Raw genomic sequence first — 19,065 nt, 5'->3', positions numbered from 1 at the left:
ATTAAATTGTGCATAGATAAGACATTTGTAAATACCCAAGAGACACTGTCCTTGCAGAAATTGTCTATGGAACTAGTCTTTTGTAGGTAGTTTAGATATTTAAGAAATGTTTAGTACGTGGTTAAAATATACCAGTAGTGATGAATTATGTAGGACTGGGGTTGTCACACAGGATCATGGACCAGCCAGGTTATAAGAACGGAGCAGAACAGTCATGCGAGGAGTCTCTGCTGACCTAACTGAAGACCCTGCCATGAGGACACTTGCAATGGAGAATCCTGCCACCACTAGCAACCAACTGTCCCTTTTGACAGATTTGAGACTGTATGCAAGCATCTCCCTATGCAAACATCCCAATAAATTAGTTCCTTCTTTCTCGACAGGCACTCTGCCATGAATGTCCATACAGTGAATGAGTGAAAGCCTATCTGCTCCCTTAGGACCTAAAAGATGGCCAGGAGCAGGCTGCCATCTGCAGAACAACCCATTCTCCTCACTCCCACACGCCTTTGGGTGTGGAAGAAGGCTATATATTCCATGAACTGTTTTGGTGGCTGTTGTTGTACAGCCCTTACTGTATGATATGAACAGATGTAAATCCGTTATGGTACAGGGAGGTCATACAAGGCCTTTGGGAAAAAGAACGGTCAGCTCTGGGTCAGCAGAACAGCTCAGCCCACAGTCTGTCCTGGGGGATCTTCAAAAAAGACGTGAAGTGGGCCACAAGCCAAATGACTCATCTTGGAAACCTGCTTCACTGACACATGTAAATGCTTATTTCTGAGATTACATATAGAGTTTTCAAGGAACTTTGAAATCCAGTCCCATTTGTCAAAATGATGTAGGCATTTCAATGCCACAGACTGTTAAGAAGACTCTGAGATTCCCAAGTCACTTTAAAACTTAGTTTCTGTTAACTATTGTAACCTTATTAACATACAAACTAGTCTATGGCTAAATCTTTCCCATAAAACATTTCTTAGGTGTGCATTAGTTTATATTATCCCTGTCTTTAATCTCTGACAATACAATTTGTTTAAAATGCTGTCCTCTTCACTAAGTGCAGAGGAGTCAGTTCCTCTGCATATTTTTTGCTTTATTTATTCTCCAGCTTTATTATTAATTATACAGTTTATGAATGCTAAAAACGCAGTCTGTAAGTTCTGATAAATGAGCAACAATAAAAATCTGACCCTACTTACTGCTGAGGACTTTCAAATTCCTCTGGTCTATATCTGTTTAATCAAGTACCCCTGCCTGAAATGTAGTGTTTGATATGTTCGTAAGTGATGTTTAGTGAAAAGTTTGTAATGAGGATGGATCTTTACAAACTTGAAAAGTTTGTAATTGTAGGATGGATCTTTAAATAATCAACAAGTAAGCTTAAAACATTAGAGGAAAGAATGTCTAGGAAGGGGAGAGAAGGGTCCATATTCTGGATTCTGGTTAGTAATGTGAATTATCACAAATGGTCTGAGCTAGAATTTTTAGAGGGGAAGTCTAGAAATTCCCAAGTCATATCTTAAATTATTAGTTATCCCGCTCTTTAAATAGGGCAGAGTTCAATCAGTCTCCTGTAAAGTACTAACTCAAACTGATACTGACACTTGGGTTTCCTCTTTGTTTTAGGAACGGCTGGTGCTCTCTGTCTTACCACGGTTTGTAGTCCTGGAAATGATAAATGATATGACCAATGTAGAAGATGAACATTTGCAACACCAGTTTCATAAGATCTACATTCATCGTTATGAGAATGTCAGGTGGGTGGAGGAGCCTCTCTTTAACGTCTCAGATGCTGCTAAGTGTCTCTTGTTTGAGAGTTTCCCTTCTGTTGCTTTATTCATTCATAAATTAGAAAATTAGTGTACCCTTGTTTAATCCCTGAGCAGATAAGCACTTTGGTGCCTTCTTTTACTCATCAGGAGGGCTGAATGCCTTTGCCATGGCAAGACCCATTTGAACTGAACACTGGGCCTGGACCATTTGCGTATTTTTTCACTTTAATTAAGTAGTCAGTGTTGCACAGAAAGGGGAGCTCTGCCTGCATGTGGACACATTCTGCCATAGCCTTCTGGTTGACCCCACACACTGAGAAATGAGATGGAGACTTGTAAGATGCTTTCAAAGATGTAGACATGTCATGTGGCTCCTCTGTTTGGTAGCCATTTTCATTCAATCATTCTTATTATCATTTTCCTAATTCCATTTCCCTTTTTTATTCCTCTCTATAAATTTTGTCTCTCTTGAAAGTAGTTAGCGGGAAGGTGATAGTTATCCTATGAGCTGCCGTTCAAGGTAAAAAGTCCTAATTGTACATTTACACCAGAATGATCAGCTTCCACTCCATGATGTTACAGAATCTCTGATTTTATTGTGGTTCCCGACCATCAGAATATTTAGCTAAGCCAATAACATTTTCCATAAGTTTGTCCCAAACCACGAGGGCAAATGACCGAGTGGCCATCACTGAAGGAAGTGAAAAATAAGCATCCTTGGATATGATGGGAGATGGTTTGCTAGGAAAACATGTACTTTGCCTTTTGATGAAACCCAAATATAACTTTGTCTGGACAAGTTCAATAAACATAACTTGAACTTCTGCAGAAGAGTAAATTTATTATCTGCTTCTTCTGTGGCCTTGCAGTATCTCAGACATATTATTTTATTAAATCTGGTGGAAAGTATCAAGGACCCTTACAAAAGGTTTGAATTGCACTAAATTAAAATGCTTCCATTACCCTTTTCCATTCTCAGAGTAAGTGTTGCTGTAGAAGAATCAAAATAGGGAGAAGATGGCCATTCTGTTTGAATGGAAGAGAGTTGTAGTCAGGGGTGAAAAGTTGAAACATAATTTATGCTTGAAATAGACTTAAAATGAAGATTCTGTGTGCTTTAGAGTACAGGTACTGGTTGGTTCTTATGTATGCTACCAGAGACTAGATCTTTTCAAAACTGTGTTTCACCTTATTTTTTCCTAAATGTTGAGAACTGAACACTACCTAAACCAATGCTATATGAATCCCTATGAATCCAGTTACAGTTTTTTGTTGTTTTGATAATGAAAACTATAGAAATTAGTTGTTTGAAAATCTTTTTTTTTTCAATTTAGGCTATTATTAATATTCATTCCTCTTTGGGTAGTTTGGTACTTTACCTTTTAATTTTGTTTTTTCTCACTGGTAAAAATCTTACCCAGTTTGTGAGTCTTTTACTTAATCCTCACCCAAACCCTTACCAGCCCATACATTTGAAAATGAGTTGAATTATCATTAGTCGTATTTTATTGTCCACCTGATCATTACTGTATTTATTATTGGTGATTCTCAGACACTGTCAAATTGCAATCTTGTTCAACACAAATGAAAGATCTTCAGCTACTCAGATTGTAACACCAGATATTAGTTGACTTTGAAGTGCTGACGAGGTTCATTTGGGTTATTTCCAGTCTGTGCAAGCATGATATGTGTCTTTTTGAACATCAGTACTTTTTAAAGTAGCCACTGCTTTCCTTTCTTCAGCTACTAAGTACTGAGCTATTACATGCTTTGGTCTGGGTGATAGCTTGCACACCACAGACTTTATGTGTGTGTGTATGTTTCTCTATATTCACATGTGCTCATTGTAGGCATAGTGAATAGCCAAAGTTGCATGGCTAGAAAATTCACTGGCTGCTGAAATATAGGTTAGAGCTCTGTTTGCAACTACTTTGTTGACTAAGATCCTACTATAACCTCAGGCACCCAATTTGATGCACCTAAATTCAAAGTATGATCACACTGGGCTCCCTGTGAAGCCAATGAAAAGAACAAGGAATCATCCAAATAAAAATTCATAGCTTAAATAGAGGGTACTATACTTCTAACTCAGGTACTTCTGTCAAGTCCCTAAAATTAGATGCAATAAAGCCAGCCTGAGCCTGCTATATATCAAGACTGTCATGAATCTGTCTGTTGTCTGAGGATTTGAGTCTTGTATGGCACATAGACAAATAAAGCCTGGAAATCACACTAAAAATTGAAATTGCTGAAATCAAACCCACTGTAAAAAACAGTTATATATAAACCTACCCTCAAAGAGCACTGTCAGATACTAACACACAGGTGGGTGTCAAGTCTATCTGTTTATACAGCCCTCTATATTATGGATGCGCTATGCCTCAGTCTTCTCACTGATAAATGGGGACAACTGTGCTTATTAAGCCTTAACTACATCTTCCTGAGTGAGTTGAAAATCCAAAATTGCATAACACACATTTTTGGCAAAACCCTTTCTCATACTTGGTAGTATTTCTTTAGTCCCTTCAATATTTATATTCAGTACTCCAGAATCTCCAAAAGTCTAGAGCAAAGGTAGCATGACTTAAATGATCCTTCACTAGTAAATTACTAGAAGGTAACTTAGGACACTCAGCTATCAAAGGAAAGAGACTGCAATATTAATCTCTCTTCTTTTTTTAGCATTCTTTTTGCAGATGTTAAAGGATTCACCAACCTCTCCACAACTCTGTCAGCCCAGGAGTTGGTCCGAATGCTGAATGAACTCTTTGCCAGATTTGATCGACTAGCACATGTGAGTTAAACACAGTTTATTTGCAAAAGGGTATGAAGTCGACACTGTATTTGGGAGCTTTGGGAAATACCCTCTGATCACTTTGCACAATCTTCATCCAGATTTTCCCCATTGGGATTTTATACAACCATTGAGGTTGGAAGACACCAGGTTTTATCAAAAATTATGAGTTCTGATAGCAAGTGAAAGCTCAGATAGTCATCAGAACTTCGTGCTCCTGTAGTGCTAGACCAAGAATGGTATGAAAGCAGATCACCTGCCTCAGTTTCTAAGGAAGTTTTATAGTTCTGGTTCTTGCTGGAAAATGAATTGTTTTGAAGACCATAGCTTTGTTTTGACTTTTCTTCTAAGAAATGAGGAAGGCTAAAAGACCTATTCATTTAAAGGTCACATAATCAGCCGCCACAGTCATTGCAATGGTTAGTTACTGACAGGTTTTACATCTTTAGGTTGGATTCTATCTAACTCAACAATGAAATTAATTAAACACAGTAGAGGAATTTATTACATTACGCAAATTACTTGCCTCTTAATTAGTACTGATTAGAAAAAAAGCAAAGCACAGAAATACAAGCAGAACACGCTCAATTTTACTAGGCTTGCATTTTCTTTTCTTTTTTATGTTTCTTTGGTCAAAGTTTCATTTCATGTGACTATCTTTAGGTGTTAACATCTGAGCTGGCTGATAAGGTCGCTAGTGTAGGCAATGAAATACATTTAATGGAGTTTAGCTTATAATTTATCCAACCAAATGTAAGCACCTACTATAGGAAAACAGGAATTACATTCTGAATATCATTGACCGTGATCTCTATTTACTATAAAGGGAGCCTAGAGTCACTTGCTCTGATGTACACACCTACACCCCTCACCGATTTTTATACATTTCTGGTTCAGGGGTATGGGGTATTTGTGCATGTATTGCACAGGCATCAGTAAGACCCTTGGTGTCATTTCTTAGCTTGCAAATTAGTCAAGAAAGGCAAAACTCCTGTAATTATTTAAAGCTCTTTTGAGTCAGCTATTTTTATCTCAAATAGCAATGTGTTTTCTCATGTACAGAGTGATGCCATAACCCATTGCCTGGACACTGGCAAACTGGTAAATGCAATCTATAATATTTGTTTTGCAAACAAAAAACCCTCATCAATGCTGATCTACATTAAAAATGAAGCAGGGTGAAAGGAGTTACTTCAGTCCTGTCTTTTAGAAAGCTTATAGGAGTAATGTCTGCTTCTGTATGGCTTGACAAAAATAGCTACCCTAACTGAAGAAACATATTTTAAACCAAATTAAATGTATATCACAGAAGTATTGTAGGAAGAATATGTACACAGTATAAGTTATTGCCTTGCTTTACATTTCAATTTTGCCTAACATTCTTGGTAGAACAGATTCTTCTTTCATGATCATTAACCATATTTTCTAATCATTCCATAAACTATATTTAACCAATAGAGATTTTTTATAGAAGGACTAGATCCAACAAAGGAGTTAATAACAAAGAAGGCATTTACATCTAAAAGTGTAATCCAGAGAATCCTCCCTCACTTGCCACTTAACCCTGAAAGCACTTCCCTGCTTGGTTTTAATATTTTATGGGAACTGAATATTTTGCTGCTTTAAATGCCCAGAGGTTTTCCCCTTCTCTGTGGTTTCTCATACATCTCGTACTTAAACCTTCTAGAAATCTTTCTGTCGCAGTCCTAAACTCATAAATCTTCATGGAGAATACTGAATGTGCCCACATAGAAGTGGGTATCCCAAAAATGTAAGTGAGTTTATTTTAAAGGAACAGTAATAAATATACCAGTTTGTCTAACATAGCTAAGAATTTCTTACCCAGAAATTTGCAGAATTTGGGATGAAAGAACTTCTCTGTCTGCAAAACTTCATCATCAGGACAGTCACCTCTTGAGTGAATGTCCCAGTCACTAAATTCAAGACTCTAAGCTTCTTCATGCATTTTCTTTCTTAGTCTATCAATTTGCTTTTCTCTTCTACACATCATTGACTAGACTAATCCAGTTCTCTAGATCAATCCTCTGAAAGGTGGAAGACACAGGGGAGAATCACTGCAGAAATTGAACAGATTTGACTACAAAGATTAGAATGATCTAATCATGACTAATTAAAATTCATTAAAAAGAAAGGCATTTTGATTGTGTTCCTTGTTTGTGGTTTCTGAGACCTGGATGTCATGATATCTGCCTGATATCCTGACAATAGAGATGTCCAACAGCCCTAGAGAAGAACAGAAGCTCCTCATAGTTTTTGGTGTTTCTGTCCAACCCAAGGAGATGAACTCTACCTCTGCACTTTATAGGAAATCAAGACTCCTCACTCAGGGTTCTGGACTCTTATGGAGGGGCCAGCTGCCTAAAATATAAGGGCCTAAATCTTGTATTAAACTTAACTTTGCCTCTGGAAAATTTTGGAAGTGGACACTGACTGGTCCATGATCCAAATTTTAAGGACTTGTGATTTACATGGACCTATCAACCTACTCAACTGATATTGTACGAAGCTTTCACACCTGGCAAAGGTGTATCTTTTGGAAAAATGCCCGATCTTCACCTGAAGGTCCCAGGAGATGGAGAAATACTTGTGTATCTTGGGAGTCTATTCCAGTGCCTTAACACTCTCACTGTTAATTCAGTATGGCTTGTTGCTCATTTGATTTTTTCTGACTTTGAATTACATCCATGGATTCTTGCTGTGACCTGTTTTTTCCCAGACAAAAGAACCAACTTGTAGCCAATTATTTTCTCTGGGAATACATTTGTGTGTTTTGATCAAGCCACTTTTCAGGTTTCCTTTTGATAAAAGAAACAGACCAAGCTCATTGCGAGGCTTTTTCTCTGTAAGATTTATTCCTTCAAATAATTTTTGGGACTAGTTTTCTGGACCGCCTCCAATTTTTCAGAATCTCCTTTAAGGCATAGGTACTAGCACTGAAAGCAGTGTTCCTCCACTAGTGTGGTGGAGGCAGATCATCACCATTCTTCCTGTTCTCTCTTTCCTTGATCACTGTCCACAGATCACGTTTCTGAACATACAGTGATGACACTATCGTACTGAAACATATTATTTTGCTTTTTTATGCTCTTGCTGTCTTGCTATGACCACCATGCCTGCATAGTAATTGATCATTCTACCAGTCTTATTCCTTCTGCAAATGTTATTAGCAATGGTTTCATACTTGTGTGTAAATCCTTGACAGGCCTTTTGGAAAGTGGTCCTTTCAATACCTCCTTAGAAGGATCTTCCAGTAATGAGGATTACACATTCACATCTAGATTTCAGATCTATCACTTAACTGTTTCTTAATCAGCTTAACTAGAGTTATCGTAACTCTTTAAAACAGACACTGTTACTCAAACTCTTGGGTTTTGCTAAGAATTATCATCAAAGAGGTCAATTGCAGAAAGCTTGAGGCAGTTTCTTTAGATTTTAAGGAAAATCCTTATAAATCCTTATTTACTTCCAAATAAAAGTAGTATTTTATAATCCCATATAAAGGATTGTTTGATCTGCTCTATCGTCATATAAAAATCATATAATATTAAAGAAGACACTATTTCACAGCTTACTGAAGAATGTAATTTAGCTTAGTTTCTTGTTTCTCTTATTCAGCCTTCCTTTTTCTGGTGCAATGTAGAAGCAATGAAAGCTCTGAAATTTTTTTTAATTTTCAGTTGGTTACATCAAGAGTTGGGACACATGTTGATGCCTATAATTAATAACAACAAATTCCATAATATCTGTTATCATTATCACAGAACACTGAATAAAAATTAGAACTCAGTTCAATATTTCTTATAGGAAAGAAATGTAATATTATGTTATGTACAGCTACTTGCCCTTCCTAATCACTCTATGATATTTGTAAAAGATTTATAGTTATTAAAGAGAAAAGTGACAGCTAGAAAGGAAGAAAAAAAAGTTGGCATAAAACAGAACTGAAGAAAAGGTTTCCCTATATGTGCATCTACTCAAAGGCCTAAACAGAAACTTAATTAATATTAATATTTTCCTTAGGCAGAAATTTTGAGGAGAGAAGGGAAATAAGATGACATTCGATAAGATACTTAAGCCTAAAAAAGGTCCTGCTTTGATGAAATTATAGTAATTTTTGACGCTTGTTTTTCCTCTGCCTTCTCTGCAATGCTAGATGTCAACTGATACTATGATTTAAATTGTCATATTTCTAAATGTATCTACACTGTGTGTAGATTCAGTTTCAGATATAACAGAGAGGAAAGAGTAAAACCCTAAATAGAGGAGCAGACATCTGTAAGCTTTGTCACAACAGCAGCTGAGATGTAGTCCAACATCACTGAGACCTAAAAATAAAATCAAGCCACAGCATTTTAGTTTAGACACATGCACAAAGACGAACACACAGACAGTCTTAGATTTGAGTTTGGACCCATCCTTAATATGAAGCATTGATGCTGAAACAGAATTCTTCCCCTGAAAGACTAAAATCCATGGTTTTCATAGAAAAAATAAAAATGACTGGCCTGTAAGACACTTCATTTCTTTACATTCTCATCAGCTCTCATACAATAAACCAGAATAACAGTGCTTCTTACTCAGAGGAACTGTAGATGCTGAATGGAAAATTCGCACTTTAGTATGAGCCTTTTTTCTCTTCATGTCTCTAGCCTGGTGTCAGCTGGAGAGTTATTTATGTAATGTGAATCACAGGTTGGTTTTGCTTATTAAAGATTTGAGGATTTTCTTTTCTAAAAAAGAGGTGTTTTTTTTCTGTAACCTTGGTTAAATTCTCTCTTGGGAGATTGCAGACACCCTGCCAAAAATTCCTCCAACAGTGTAGGAATCACCAGTCTTACTTGTGACTAACGTTTCCAGGGGTGAAAGCCAGCCTAAATAGCAGGCTCCACAAGAATGCATCATCGTACAGCCCCAGTACAATGCCTGCACCAACTGGTATCAAAGAGGGAAGAGTGGAGGGCGTTAAAGGCTCTTTTGTCTCCTCAATAAAGACACTCCTGTTGCAGTGCTTTACTGTTCCTGGCCACATTTAACTTCTGAGCTGGCAGTGCTCTGTGAAACAATCTTCAAGCACGTAATCCACAGGACTTTAGAGACTCCCTAAAAAAAAACCCTGTCTCTTTAAACATATATGCAGAGTTAATGGGATTATGAGTGTACATATGTGATATTTATTTAATTATAAAGACATTGTATGAATTTATAGTAATGGGAGGGAGTGAATGCTCTTTTTGCAGTGCTTAATTCCAGGGTGTTTTCCCTCCTCACCAGTGTCAATAGTGAATTGTCTAATACTAGTGAATAAAAAACACTATTAAACAATGTTCTTACTAAAATTATAGCATTTCAGATGCTAAAGAGCCCAGTAAATCATCAAAAGACCTGAATATAAATAAATATTCAAATAAAGCCCCAGTCCACAAAACACTTTTAGAAGTGATAGTCTACAGGCATTTTATGAAAAAAGTCAGATGAAAATGACAAATTAAATAAAATATCAGTTTCAAAATTTTGGTGATTTAGTAACTAAGAATTACATAAATCCAAACCTAAAAAAACACCCCACTTTGTTGACTAAATTGGGATTTGAATGAAATTCAGGCTTCACAAGTATATTCTTGAGAAACATCCACCTCACCCTTTATGTATCTGCAGCCCTAGAAATTCCTAAGGGGCAGAATTTCCATGCAGGATTATTCCTGCCTTAGCAAAAAAGAAACACACCTTGAATCTTTCTAACAGGGATTTCTGTGCCTAAAAACACTTATGGCATAATCTACTGATTAACACTAGCTGGCAAGGATGGTTGCTCACCAGACACAACAGCCACAGCTGTTTTTCTTTCACAGTATGGCAAGGGACAGAATTGTTGATATAATATATTAGAAAAGTCATGCAGGAACGTGCCTCAGTTCCTTCTGCAGCATGAGAGACCCCAAACCCATATTTTCTGTCAGCCTGGAGAAGTCCTAACCACCCCGCTATAGGCTATTCTAAAAAAAGAAAGCATTCCTTACATGATCTGTTAAACTATGTAAAAAGAATTTAATATAGGGCTATATTTAAATATTTCCTGGTCCAGGCAGAGGATGAAAGATTGCCATATTTTTCCCTTTATGTGTATAACAAATGGAAACAGTGCTTGCGACCGTGACCCAAACCTGGTCCTCCTTTCTGCCCGCATCACCAGGCTCGAGAACTTCCCTCCATCTGGCTCTGTCAAGGTTCCAGCTCTGTCTTCCAAAGTGACAGAGCTGCAATAGTAGGAATTTGGATGGACGTCTCTCTCCAGCCCACCTCAAAACAGACTGCTGATTAAGAACTTTGGCCTAGACCCCATTCATGCTGAGAAAGGCCTTTTATCTGGGTTTCCTATACCTTTGGCAAATGTTTCAGGAGCTGAAACTAACAAAGGCCAAGTCCCTGCCTCCTCTGACTCGACCACCTTTTAAAAGGATATTTATGTGTGCGATCTCTTTGTTCTGCAGTTCAACCTCAGTAATTTCTCATCCACAATGTTCTAAATTTTTAGCTAGAAATTATAAAAATTGCAAATGTGGACTCTTCTGCAGGCTGTTTGTTAGCCTACGGGATTCCCTTCCACACTAGGTGAAGTGATTAATTTACCACAGGCAGAATCGAAAAAGTGGTGTAAGTTAAAAAATACAATCACTTTTTTCTCCTCGTCAGAAATTTAGCCCAAGGAAATAAGAAATATTAATGACGTTTCTGACTGTGTCTTCCAGTAACTTGATATTTGAGCAACACACTTCTTCAGCTCCTTTTTATGCCAACTTGCTTTGCTTCCTTTCCAGTCACTAAGGGTGTATTTAATAAGCTTAAACATAAATCACTCACACATATGAGGTAATTATTTATGAAAAATCTGCATATTTTCTTTTGCTCTGGATTAAGGTGATTTGGAAAAAGATTTCTTATCAATTGCCACTGCATTCATCTGGAATTATTACTATTAATAGTTGACTGTTTGAGTCTGCTCAATATCCCCAGGCAAAATTTCTACTGATTTCAATAGATCTTGTCAGAATCAGGCCCTTTAATCTTTCATTTGTAGCAAATGACAAGCTGCAAATAAGGGGGGAAAAAGCCCCTATTTGTGACATGCTGAGAAATTAATTGATACCTTCAGTAAATGGCATTAATGACTGAGTATGGGGAGGGATGTGAGGCTGATGGATACTGATATGAATGTCTATATAACATCAGTTGCCATTTACATGCCCAAGGACAACTTCTGGAATTGCTTATGGGAAGGGGAAGAGGAATAGAATAAAATAAAGAGAAGATCATAACAGCCTCACAACAGTGTAAAGATTTAACACTGTAGTATAATATCTGTTGCATCAAAGTTCCTGTATGGCCATTTTCTCTTATTTAAATAATTTATTCATTTTACTATTTCTTCATACATGTTTTTATTTTTCATTCATTTTCATTTAATATCAACTTGCAACTCTTAGATACCATTGCGATGAGGTGGTTTTGGGAAGTCGGCTTGAGCTCTAGAGTGTGAGGAAAATCTTGAATGTGATTATTATCATTTTATACCACTGAAAAGTAGGTAGGCCCTTACAAAACTCAGTCTCCTATTTACAGCTCCAGCATGGCTACCCACATTAGCCATGAATCTAACCTTAATGTACTGATACAACCAGCCTGACAAAGCATCTAGTCTAAACTGCAGACGTGCTTAAACTACAGAGTTATCGGAGGGAATCTCAGGAGACCATGCAGTCCTCCTCTGCCAAGGGCAGATACCGTTAGCCCTCTGTCCTTCCTGGCAGTTGTTGAATTATCTTCTTCTAGCTGAAACATTTCTAGTGATAAAAAATCCACAGTTTACTTTTGAAATAGGTACGATGGTAATAATAAGGGAAGAATAAAAAGGGTAAGGACAATATAGTAAGACTGTAACACAGTTCATGTTTAACAGTCATAATGATTTGACTAACAGGAAAAATAAGGAAGACAAGGAGTCATTTAAGTGCTCCTTGTGGCTTCTTGTGCTGATAGTGACACCCTGCCTGGCCCTTGCACCTCTCCAGAGGGACATACGTCTTATGTCATGTCTGTTAGTCCTGTGTGGGTGCCTCACATACCCAGGGATCCTACCAATGCACCATAAGCTTATGTGTAGACAACTGAACTGAAGCCCAGCCAGCTGCTTTATCTGTGAGCTGAATCAGTACCTAGGCTTCACTGACTTCATTGCCTGGCTCTCCTTCGACCATAATGGCAGCCTTGACTGCTGGCTGACACGGACACCTATATATAGTCATCTCCATTTGTATATCTCACTCTGTAGATGACTTCCTGAGCTTTGGCAAACAAGTGTAGAGATGACGTATCATGACAAGAAAAAGCACACATTCTTGTGCCGCTGAACGGGTTTCCTGTGTCACACACATGCACTCACATTTGCATACATCAAACCCTCATTAATAGGTCTTGTTATGCATTAAGATTCTTCTTTCTTATTCTTACAAAAATCACATCTTTTTGAAGTCGTCTGCCTTGTTATGATTTTCAGCAAATGAGGAGACATGCAGCCAGGTGACAGAGGTCTCATCTGTCTTTAATGGAATCAGCACTTCAACCGGTTTAAATGAGTCATTAAGAACTAAACAGCTGAGGTTTTTTTCAGTTGCAGACTGTGTTCACTAACTGTGCTGAATTAGATGCTCACTTAATAGGGGATTCCCACATCATCAGATAGGCAGGTCCTGCAGGTGCAAGACTGCATGATAAATGTTGCATGTAAAAATGTAATTATAATACTAAAATATGATACTACTTGAGACTTGTCTGTCTTTCTTCCTTTCCTGGCAATTGACTGGTTTTCCCTTTTTTTTTTTTTCTATATTATTCTATGAAGTTATCAGTTGTAACGTATTTATAGCGGGTCTGAATGGACTTAAAGTGCTGCCTTTTGCTTTACTTCGCCTCAGTCAAACTGCTATGATGTTATAAATGCTTCTTTTACTTTGAAAATGTAAAAGCAAATGGCAATTAGAATATGAATCAATTTAATGGCACTATTAGAAAAACCAAAGAATCTGTGTTTTATAATATCTTTCTCTCTTTGCATTTTGTCTAACCAGGGAACACAGAGAGAAGCTTAAGGAAGCCCACTAACAGTTTAACATGCACTGATTTATGCCATTGAGTCCTTGCTACTTGTTGATGAACTTTGATGTTTCCTAGTTTCACTCTATATAAAAAAAAATAGTGCAGTAAAATCGAATCTCTCATTCTTTCCCTTGAGGAGGAAACGTGTAAAAAATGAGTATTTTGGTGGATTTTAGGATGTACAATTTCAGTTGCAACCATATGAAAAATACCCAATGTTCGCTTGTGTGGGTCTGCAGAGGGGTTGGAGAGAAGGGGACAAGGAAAGAGGAGAGTTACATATGAATGTTGACATTTTAGAAGCCTGACTTTAGTCTTGAATTTCCTTCTGAAACTTGGGCAGCTAGGCATTCACTCTGAAAGCCAGCAATGGTATTAGCTGGAGACTTAGCCAAAGCTTCAAACACAGTCAGCTCCTACTGATGGGTTCAGGATATTTCAGGGTGAATCAGCTTACTTTGGCCCTGTGCCCAGAGCAGAATTTACCCTCGCTGGCACGCTTAAAGCTTCAGCTGACTTCTGCAAAAGCTTTGGGTACAAGTGTGTAGGTTTCCTTTGCCAATCTAGGATTTGTAAAGACTTGTCTGAGGTTGACTACAAAGCTTCATTCTTCCGAGGCAAAATCTTGAATAATAACCTGGAGTCCCATTCATTTGACCAGTACTCAATTCCTGAGGCACAGTCAGTGTTCACATTTGCTCCTATGTCCTACTTGAAGTTCTCACTTCCCCAGTGGGTTTAGTGTATCCCAACTCCTTTGATTAGTGCAGCCTCCATCACAGGTTGCCAGAGAGAAAGAAAAGAGAAAAATGGAAATAAATACCCCAGGCCAAATTTTGCTATCTTCTAATGAACCAGTTTTACAAATCATTATCCTACTCCCCAGTAATGACAGGTCTTCATTTTAATGTTCTGTCATCACAGCCTTTACTGATTGAGTGTTAATACCGTACTTATTATTTCAATGATTCTCCATCATAAAAACACTTCCCTGACTCAACTTGTAATACTGTCCACTCCTAGACACTTGCAGCTCTGTCCTCAAATTATTGTGGTCCCTGATCCTGTGCACTGATTGTCTCCTCTGAGTGCCAAGCCAGCAGAATACATTGGGCAAGATTACAGCTTATCTTGGGCTCACTTGTTTTGGTTGCCTAGGAACTGCAAAAGTTTTGGCAACTCAGGTATTTCTGCTCACTAGAAAAGGATCTTCTAAAATAATGATCCAATCACTCTGTAATATGTTGTTTTAGTCTATAAAGAGACTGTTAATATGTATTTAAGTAATGAAATTCAGTATTTGCTCCTAGGGCAAAAAATGTCTCTAGCTGGATGCCAAATAAATGTCATTTCTCCACAGTACAAGCCTAATGCAAGACACCTTCTTTGATATCTTTGGCTTGCAGATGCTTGATCAGCTCCTATAGATGTTGGAAATGCTTCAGTGTGACAGTGGAAACTTTAGGTGGGAAGGCATTATCAGTGGGAGGAAAGAGGTTTTTCATTTATTTCCAGTATAAAAAGGGGGTAGAAAGGATGCCCTGGAAAAATAGAGTCTAAAATGGGTTATTCATTATCTCAGCTGGCGTTTCTGAATCCTTGGCCTAGCTTCCAGCCTAACTCTGAAACCTTTCTCACCATCAGCAAGGATGCCTCTGACTAGCATAACACCAAAATCACTATAACCTTTTTTACTGAAAACGTAAAGTTACTTTATTTCAAAAGTTAAATAAATCAAGACTGTACTAATCACAAGCAGGAAACATCCAGCAACAAGTTTTCAAAATTTTTTTCAGTACTTTTTTCAACCACTTCCACATTCATCTTAAAATTATGAAAACATAACTGCAAATCTTTGCTTTCTCTTTGATATATTTACATATAGGAACATCATTGTCTCAGAATAAAGATCCTGGGGGACTGTTACTACTGTGTGTCGGGGCTCCCAGAACCTCGCCAGGACCATGCACACTGCTGTGTTGAAATGGGGCTCAGCATGATCAAAACTATCAGGTAATGCTTTTTTTTTCCTTCTTCTTCTTGTTTCATTGTTTCTGACAGTGTCCTGAACTTCTTATCTGAGAATGCTATTACTGGACAAGTAATTCCCGTGGTGGTTCAGAGACCTCAGGATTATCACTGTGAAAAGGGCAGGACTTTTTTGATCCATGCAATGCATGGGAACAGGTACTAAATGCATTTTATTAACCTGTGCTGTTTCAGAGCATGTAACACGATAGCTGTGTGTGCACTGCGAGTGATAGGTTTCATAGATCTTAACAGTTCTCATTTTGTAGTGTTGTCATTTTTAAGGGGAGGCTGATGAGGAGACTGAATTGCTTCCCATAATCCCTTTAATAAAATAAAACAACAATATAAACACTAAATAGACAGCTGTTGCAATACTTTAGCTTGGAAACTAGCTCACAGACAAACTCATAAGCACTAAGATTTGCCAGATGAGCAAATTTTACTTGTTAAATTAGGTTGGTGCTTAAATCCACAAGGGCTGGAAGTGTTTTAATTAAGGGATGTGTTCCCATCATGTAAATACAGTTGTTTTGCTGGTAGACTATTGTATTTTGATGCAATCAGGATTAACAATAATGATGTTTCAGCAGTCCATGTATAGAGCTTGTCCAATGATTTACTGTTACAGTGGCTAACAACGAATGCTCCAAGAGAGGATTTCTCCATCTTTTTTATCCTCTGTATCAATGTTGCTGAGTTCCCCTTCTCCAAATCCTTTTTCTGTTGCTGTCTTCCCTAAAACAGTATAGCCGAGCACTCTCCTCTTTCTGTGGATGTTTTGCTGTCCAATCTCTTTGCTTCTTTTCCAGACTACTTTCCTCCTTTAATCTGAGTGTGCCTCATCACATACGTCAGACAGTTACTGCATACTGCAGCTACATTACAGAGATCTTAATAGAGAAAGAATTTGACAAAAATTAATTAATGGAAAATATAACTGAATAATGATTATGCAACAATGATCTCTAAGAAGATTGGATTCAGTTATCACAGACTAAATGTTGCACAAACTAATCAATATTTTGCTTCTGGAATCCCCACAGTGAAAACATTAATTAGAGAATATACACAGATGAAAAAAGCCACCAGAATTGTTAAAAATTCTTGGAGACACACATCAAATCATTTGCATTTGCTTGGTAATACCATCTGCAGCAAACCCATTGTAAGTCATTTTTCTTCTAAGACAATAAATTTCTCTGAATCTCCTTACACATGTGGAAGTCTTTAAAACCCCAGTGCCCGTTTATGAACCTGGTCTCAAAGGCAGTCATCCAGTAGTTTTAGCACTTTAAATGACAGTTATATTCAGTGGGAGCTGAGAAACCAAAGTCCATTAGGATGACTTTGGTCATCCCAGGCTAATTCAGCTCAGATTGGCTCCAATTTTTTTTATAATCCCAGTATCTGAATTTCTGGCCATTCAATGAGCACGATTTTTTCCCCAGGCTTTTCTGTTCAGAGTACAGGAGCCTTATGTTACTTATCTTAATGTGTGCTCATATAGTTCCCAGGGAGGACCAATCCTTCCATGGAATATTACAAATACTTCAGTCTACATTTCTGAGAGAATTTGGACTTCTTTACAGCCTGTTAATTAGAACTTAAATTAGTAAATATCTCTCACAATTAAAAAGGAAAAAAAATTCTTTAGAAAACTGAGTTTCTACTATATTGGTCACTGCAGAATTCGATCAGATCTAAAACCTGCTAGAAATGGCATTTTGATGATTATAAAATTTTTTATCTTCACCTGCAAATTTCACAAAATAAATATTTTGTATGTCCAAAATAATAGGGAGATGATCCAAGATATGAGAAACCATCATTTAGACTTCACAATTACATTGAAGTCATACAGACAAACTCAAAGCCTTCTTGCAAATCAGAAGATGTTTTCAGGAAGTTTCCAAAAATTTCACTACTCATAAAGCCTACATGGACAGTTGTTTCTTCTCCCTCCTGCAGAGCTACATCTTAGCTTTTAAATCTTAGTTATATTTTAGCTCAAGCACTTAGCTTAGCTTAAGAATTAGACATTAAAACAAAAACCAGTATTTATGCTACAACATCCCACCTATAATTGGAATTTAGGCACCTAGATCATGGAGAGCAATCCAGGTACTTTTACAACTCCTGACTCTTGTACCAGTTTAAATTCTTTATGCAATTAATGTAGAAGGAAGTGTGACATTAGGCAGACCAGATTTTCCCCTGCAGGTCCTCCAAGATTCCTGTTCTCTCCATTGACAACAGGCAGTTGGTAACATTGCAAGGATCAGTACCAACACTTCTGGTGAGGAAGTGCCCAAAAATCTACCATCTCAGGGTACCATTACTGAATTTTCCTTCTATTTTTTATTGAACAAGAATTTCAAATCTATTCATTACACAACATGTAAAATAAATCTACATCGACAGATTGAACCACAAGGGACTTCTGAGTGTTTTAATACAACTCATATCCATACAGCTGAAATGTTAAATTATTGTTAACTGAGACTCTACAATTTGATCTTAAGCTCATATACCAAGGATCTAGACTTGAGTCTTGCTGCTCCACTTTGCAGATGTAAGGAACTGTTCAGAACACAACAAAACAATCCAAGATCATTATTTTTTCTGTAACAATTTTTTGCATCACTGTGTCTTGTTACAAATCTTAGAAAAGCTGTTATTGTTATTCTATTCTGTCTTAGAATCACTAAGGTTGGAAAAGACCTCTAAGATCATTGAGTCCAACCGTCAACCCAACACCATCATGCCCACTAAACCGTGTCCCTAAGCGCCTCATCTACACGTCTTTTAAATACCTCCAGGGATGGTGACTCAACCACTTCCCTGGGCAGCCTGGTCCAATGCTTCACAACCCTTTCGGTGAAGAAATTTTTCCTAATATCCAATCTAAACCTCCCCTGGAGCAACTTGAGGCCATTTCCTCTCGTCCTATTGCTAGTTACTTGGGAGAAGAGAACAACACCCACCTCGCTACAACCTCCTTTCAGGTAGTTGTAGAGAGCAATGAGGTCTCCCCTCAGCCTCCTTTTCTCCAGGCTAAACAACCCCAGCTCCCTCAGCCGCTCCTCATAAGACAGACCCCTCACCAGCTTCGTTGCCCTTCTCTGGACACGCTCCAACACCTCAATGTCTTTCTTGTAGTGAGGGGCCCAAAACTGAACACAGTATTCGAGGTGCAGCCTCACCAGTGCCGAGTACAGGGGCACTATCACTTCCCTACTCCTGCTGGCCACACTAGTTCTGATACAGGCCAGGATGCCATTGGCCTTCTTGGCC

At 37.8% G+C, this 19,065-nt stretch overlaps 1 protein-coding gene across 1 annotated transcript in view; it reads left to right on the top strand.

Annotated features, from left to right (window-relative positions):
* ADCY8 (adenylate cyclase 8 (brain)) overlaps window positions 1–19,065 on the top strand; it is a 134,670-nt gene that overhangs the window by 49,587 nt on the left and 66,018 nt on the right. The window contains 3 exon segments of the mRNA XM_009323358.1: window positions 1,630–1,760; window positions 4,458–4,569; window positions 15,626–15,753. Of these exon segments, the coding sequence (XP_009321633.1) occupies window positions 1,630–1,760; window positions 4,458–4,569; window positions 15,626–15,753 (371 nt within the window).

Source organism: Pygoscelis adeliae, unplaced genomic scaffold (genome assembly GCF_000699105.1).
Source record: "Pygoscelis adeliae isolate BGI_AS28 unplaced genomic scaffold, ASM69910v1 Scaffold103, whole genome shotgun sequence".
Classification (NCBI taxonomy): domain Eukaryota; kingdom Metazoa; phylum Chordata; class Aves; order Sphenisciformes; family Spheniscidae; genus Pygoscelis; species Pygoscelis adeliae.
The sequence above is the reverse complement of the archived record's forward strand: the minus strand, read 5'-3'. Positions and strand labels throughout refer to the sequence as shown.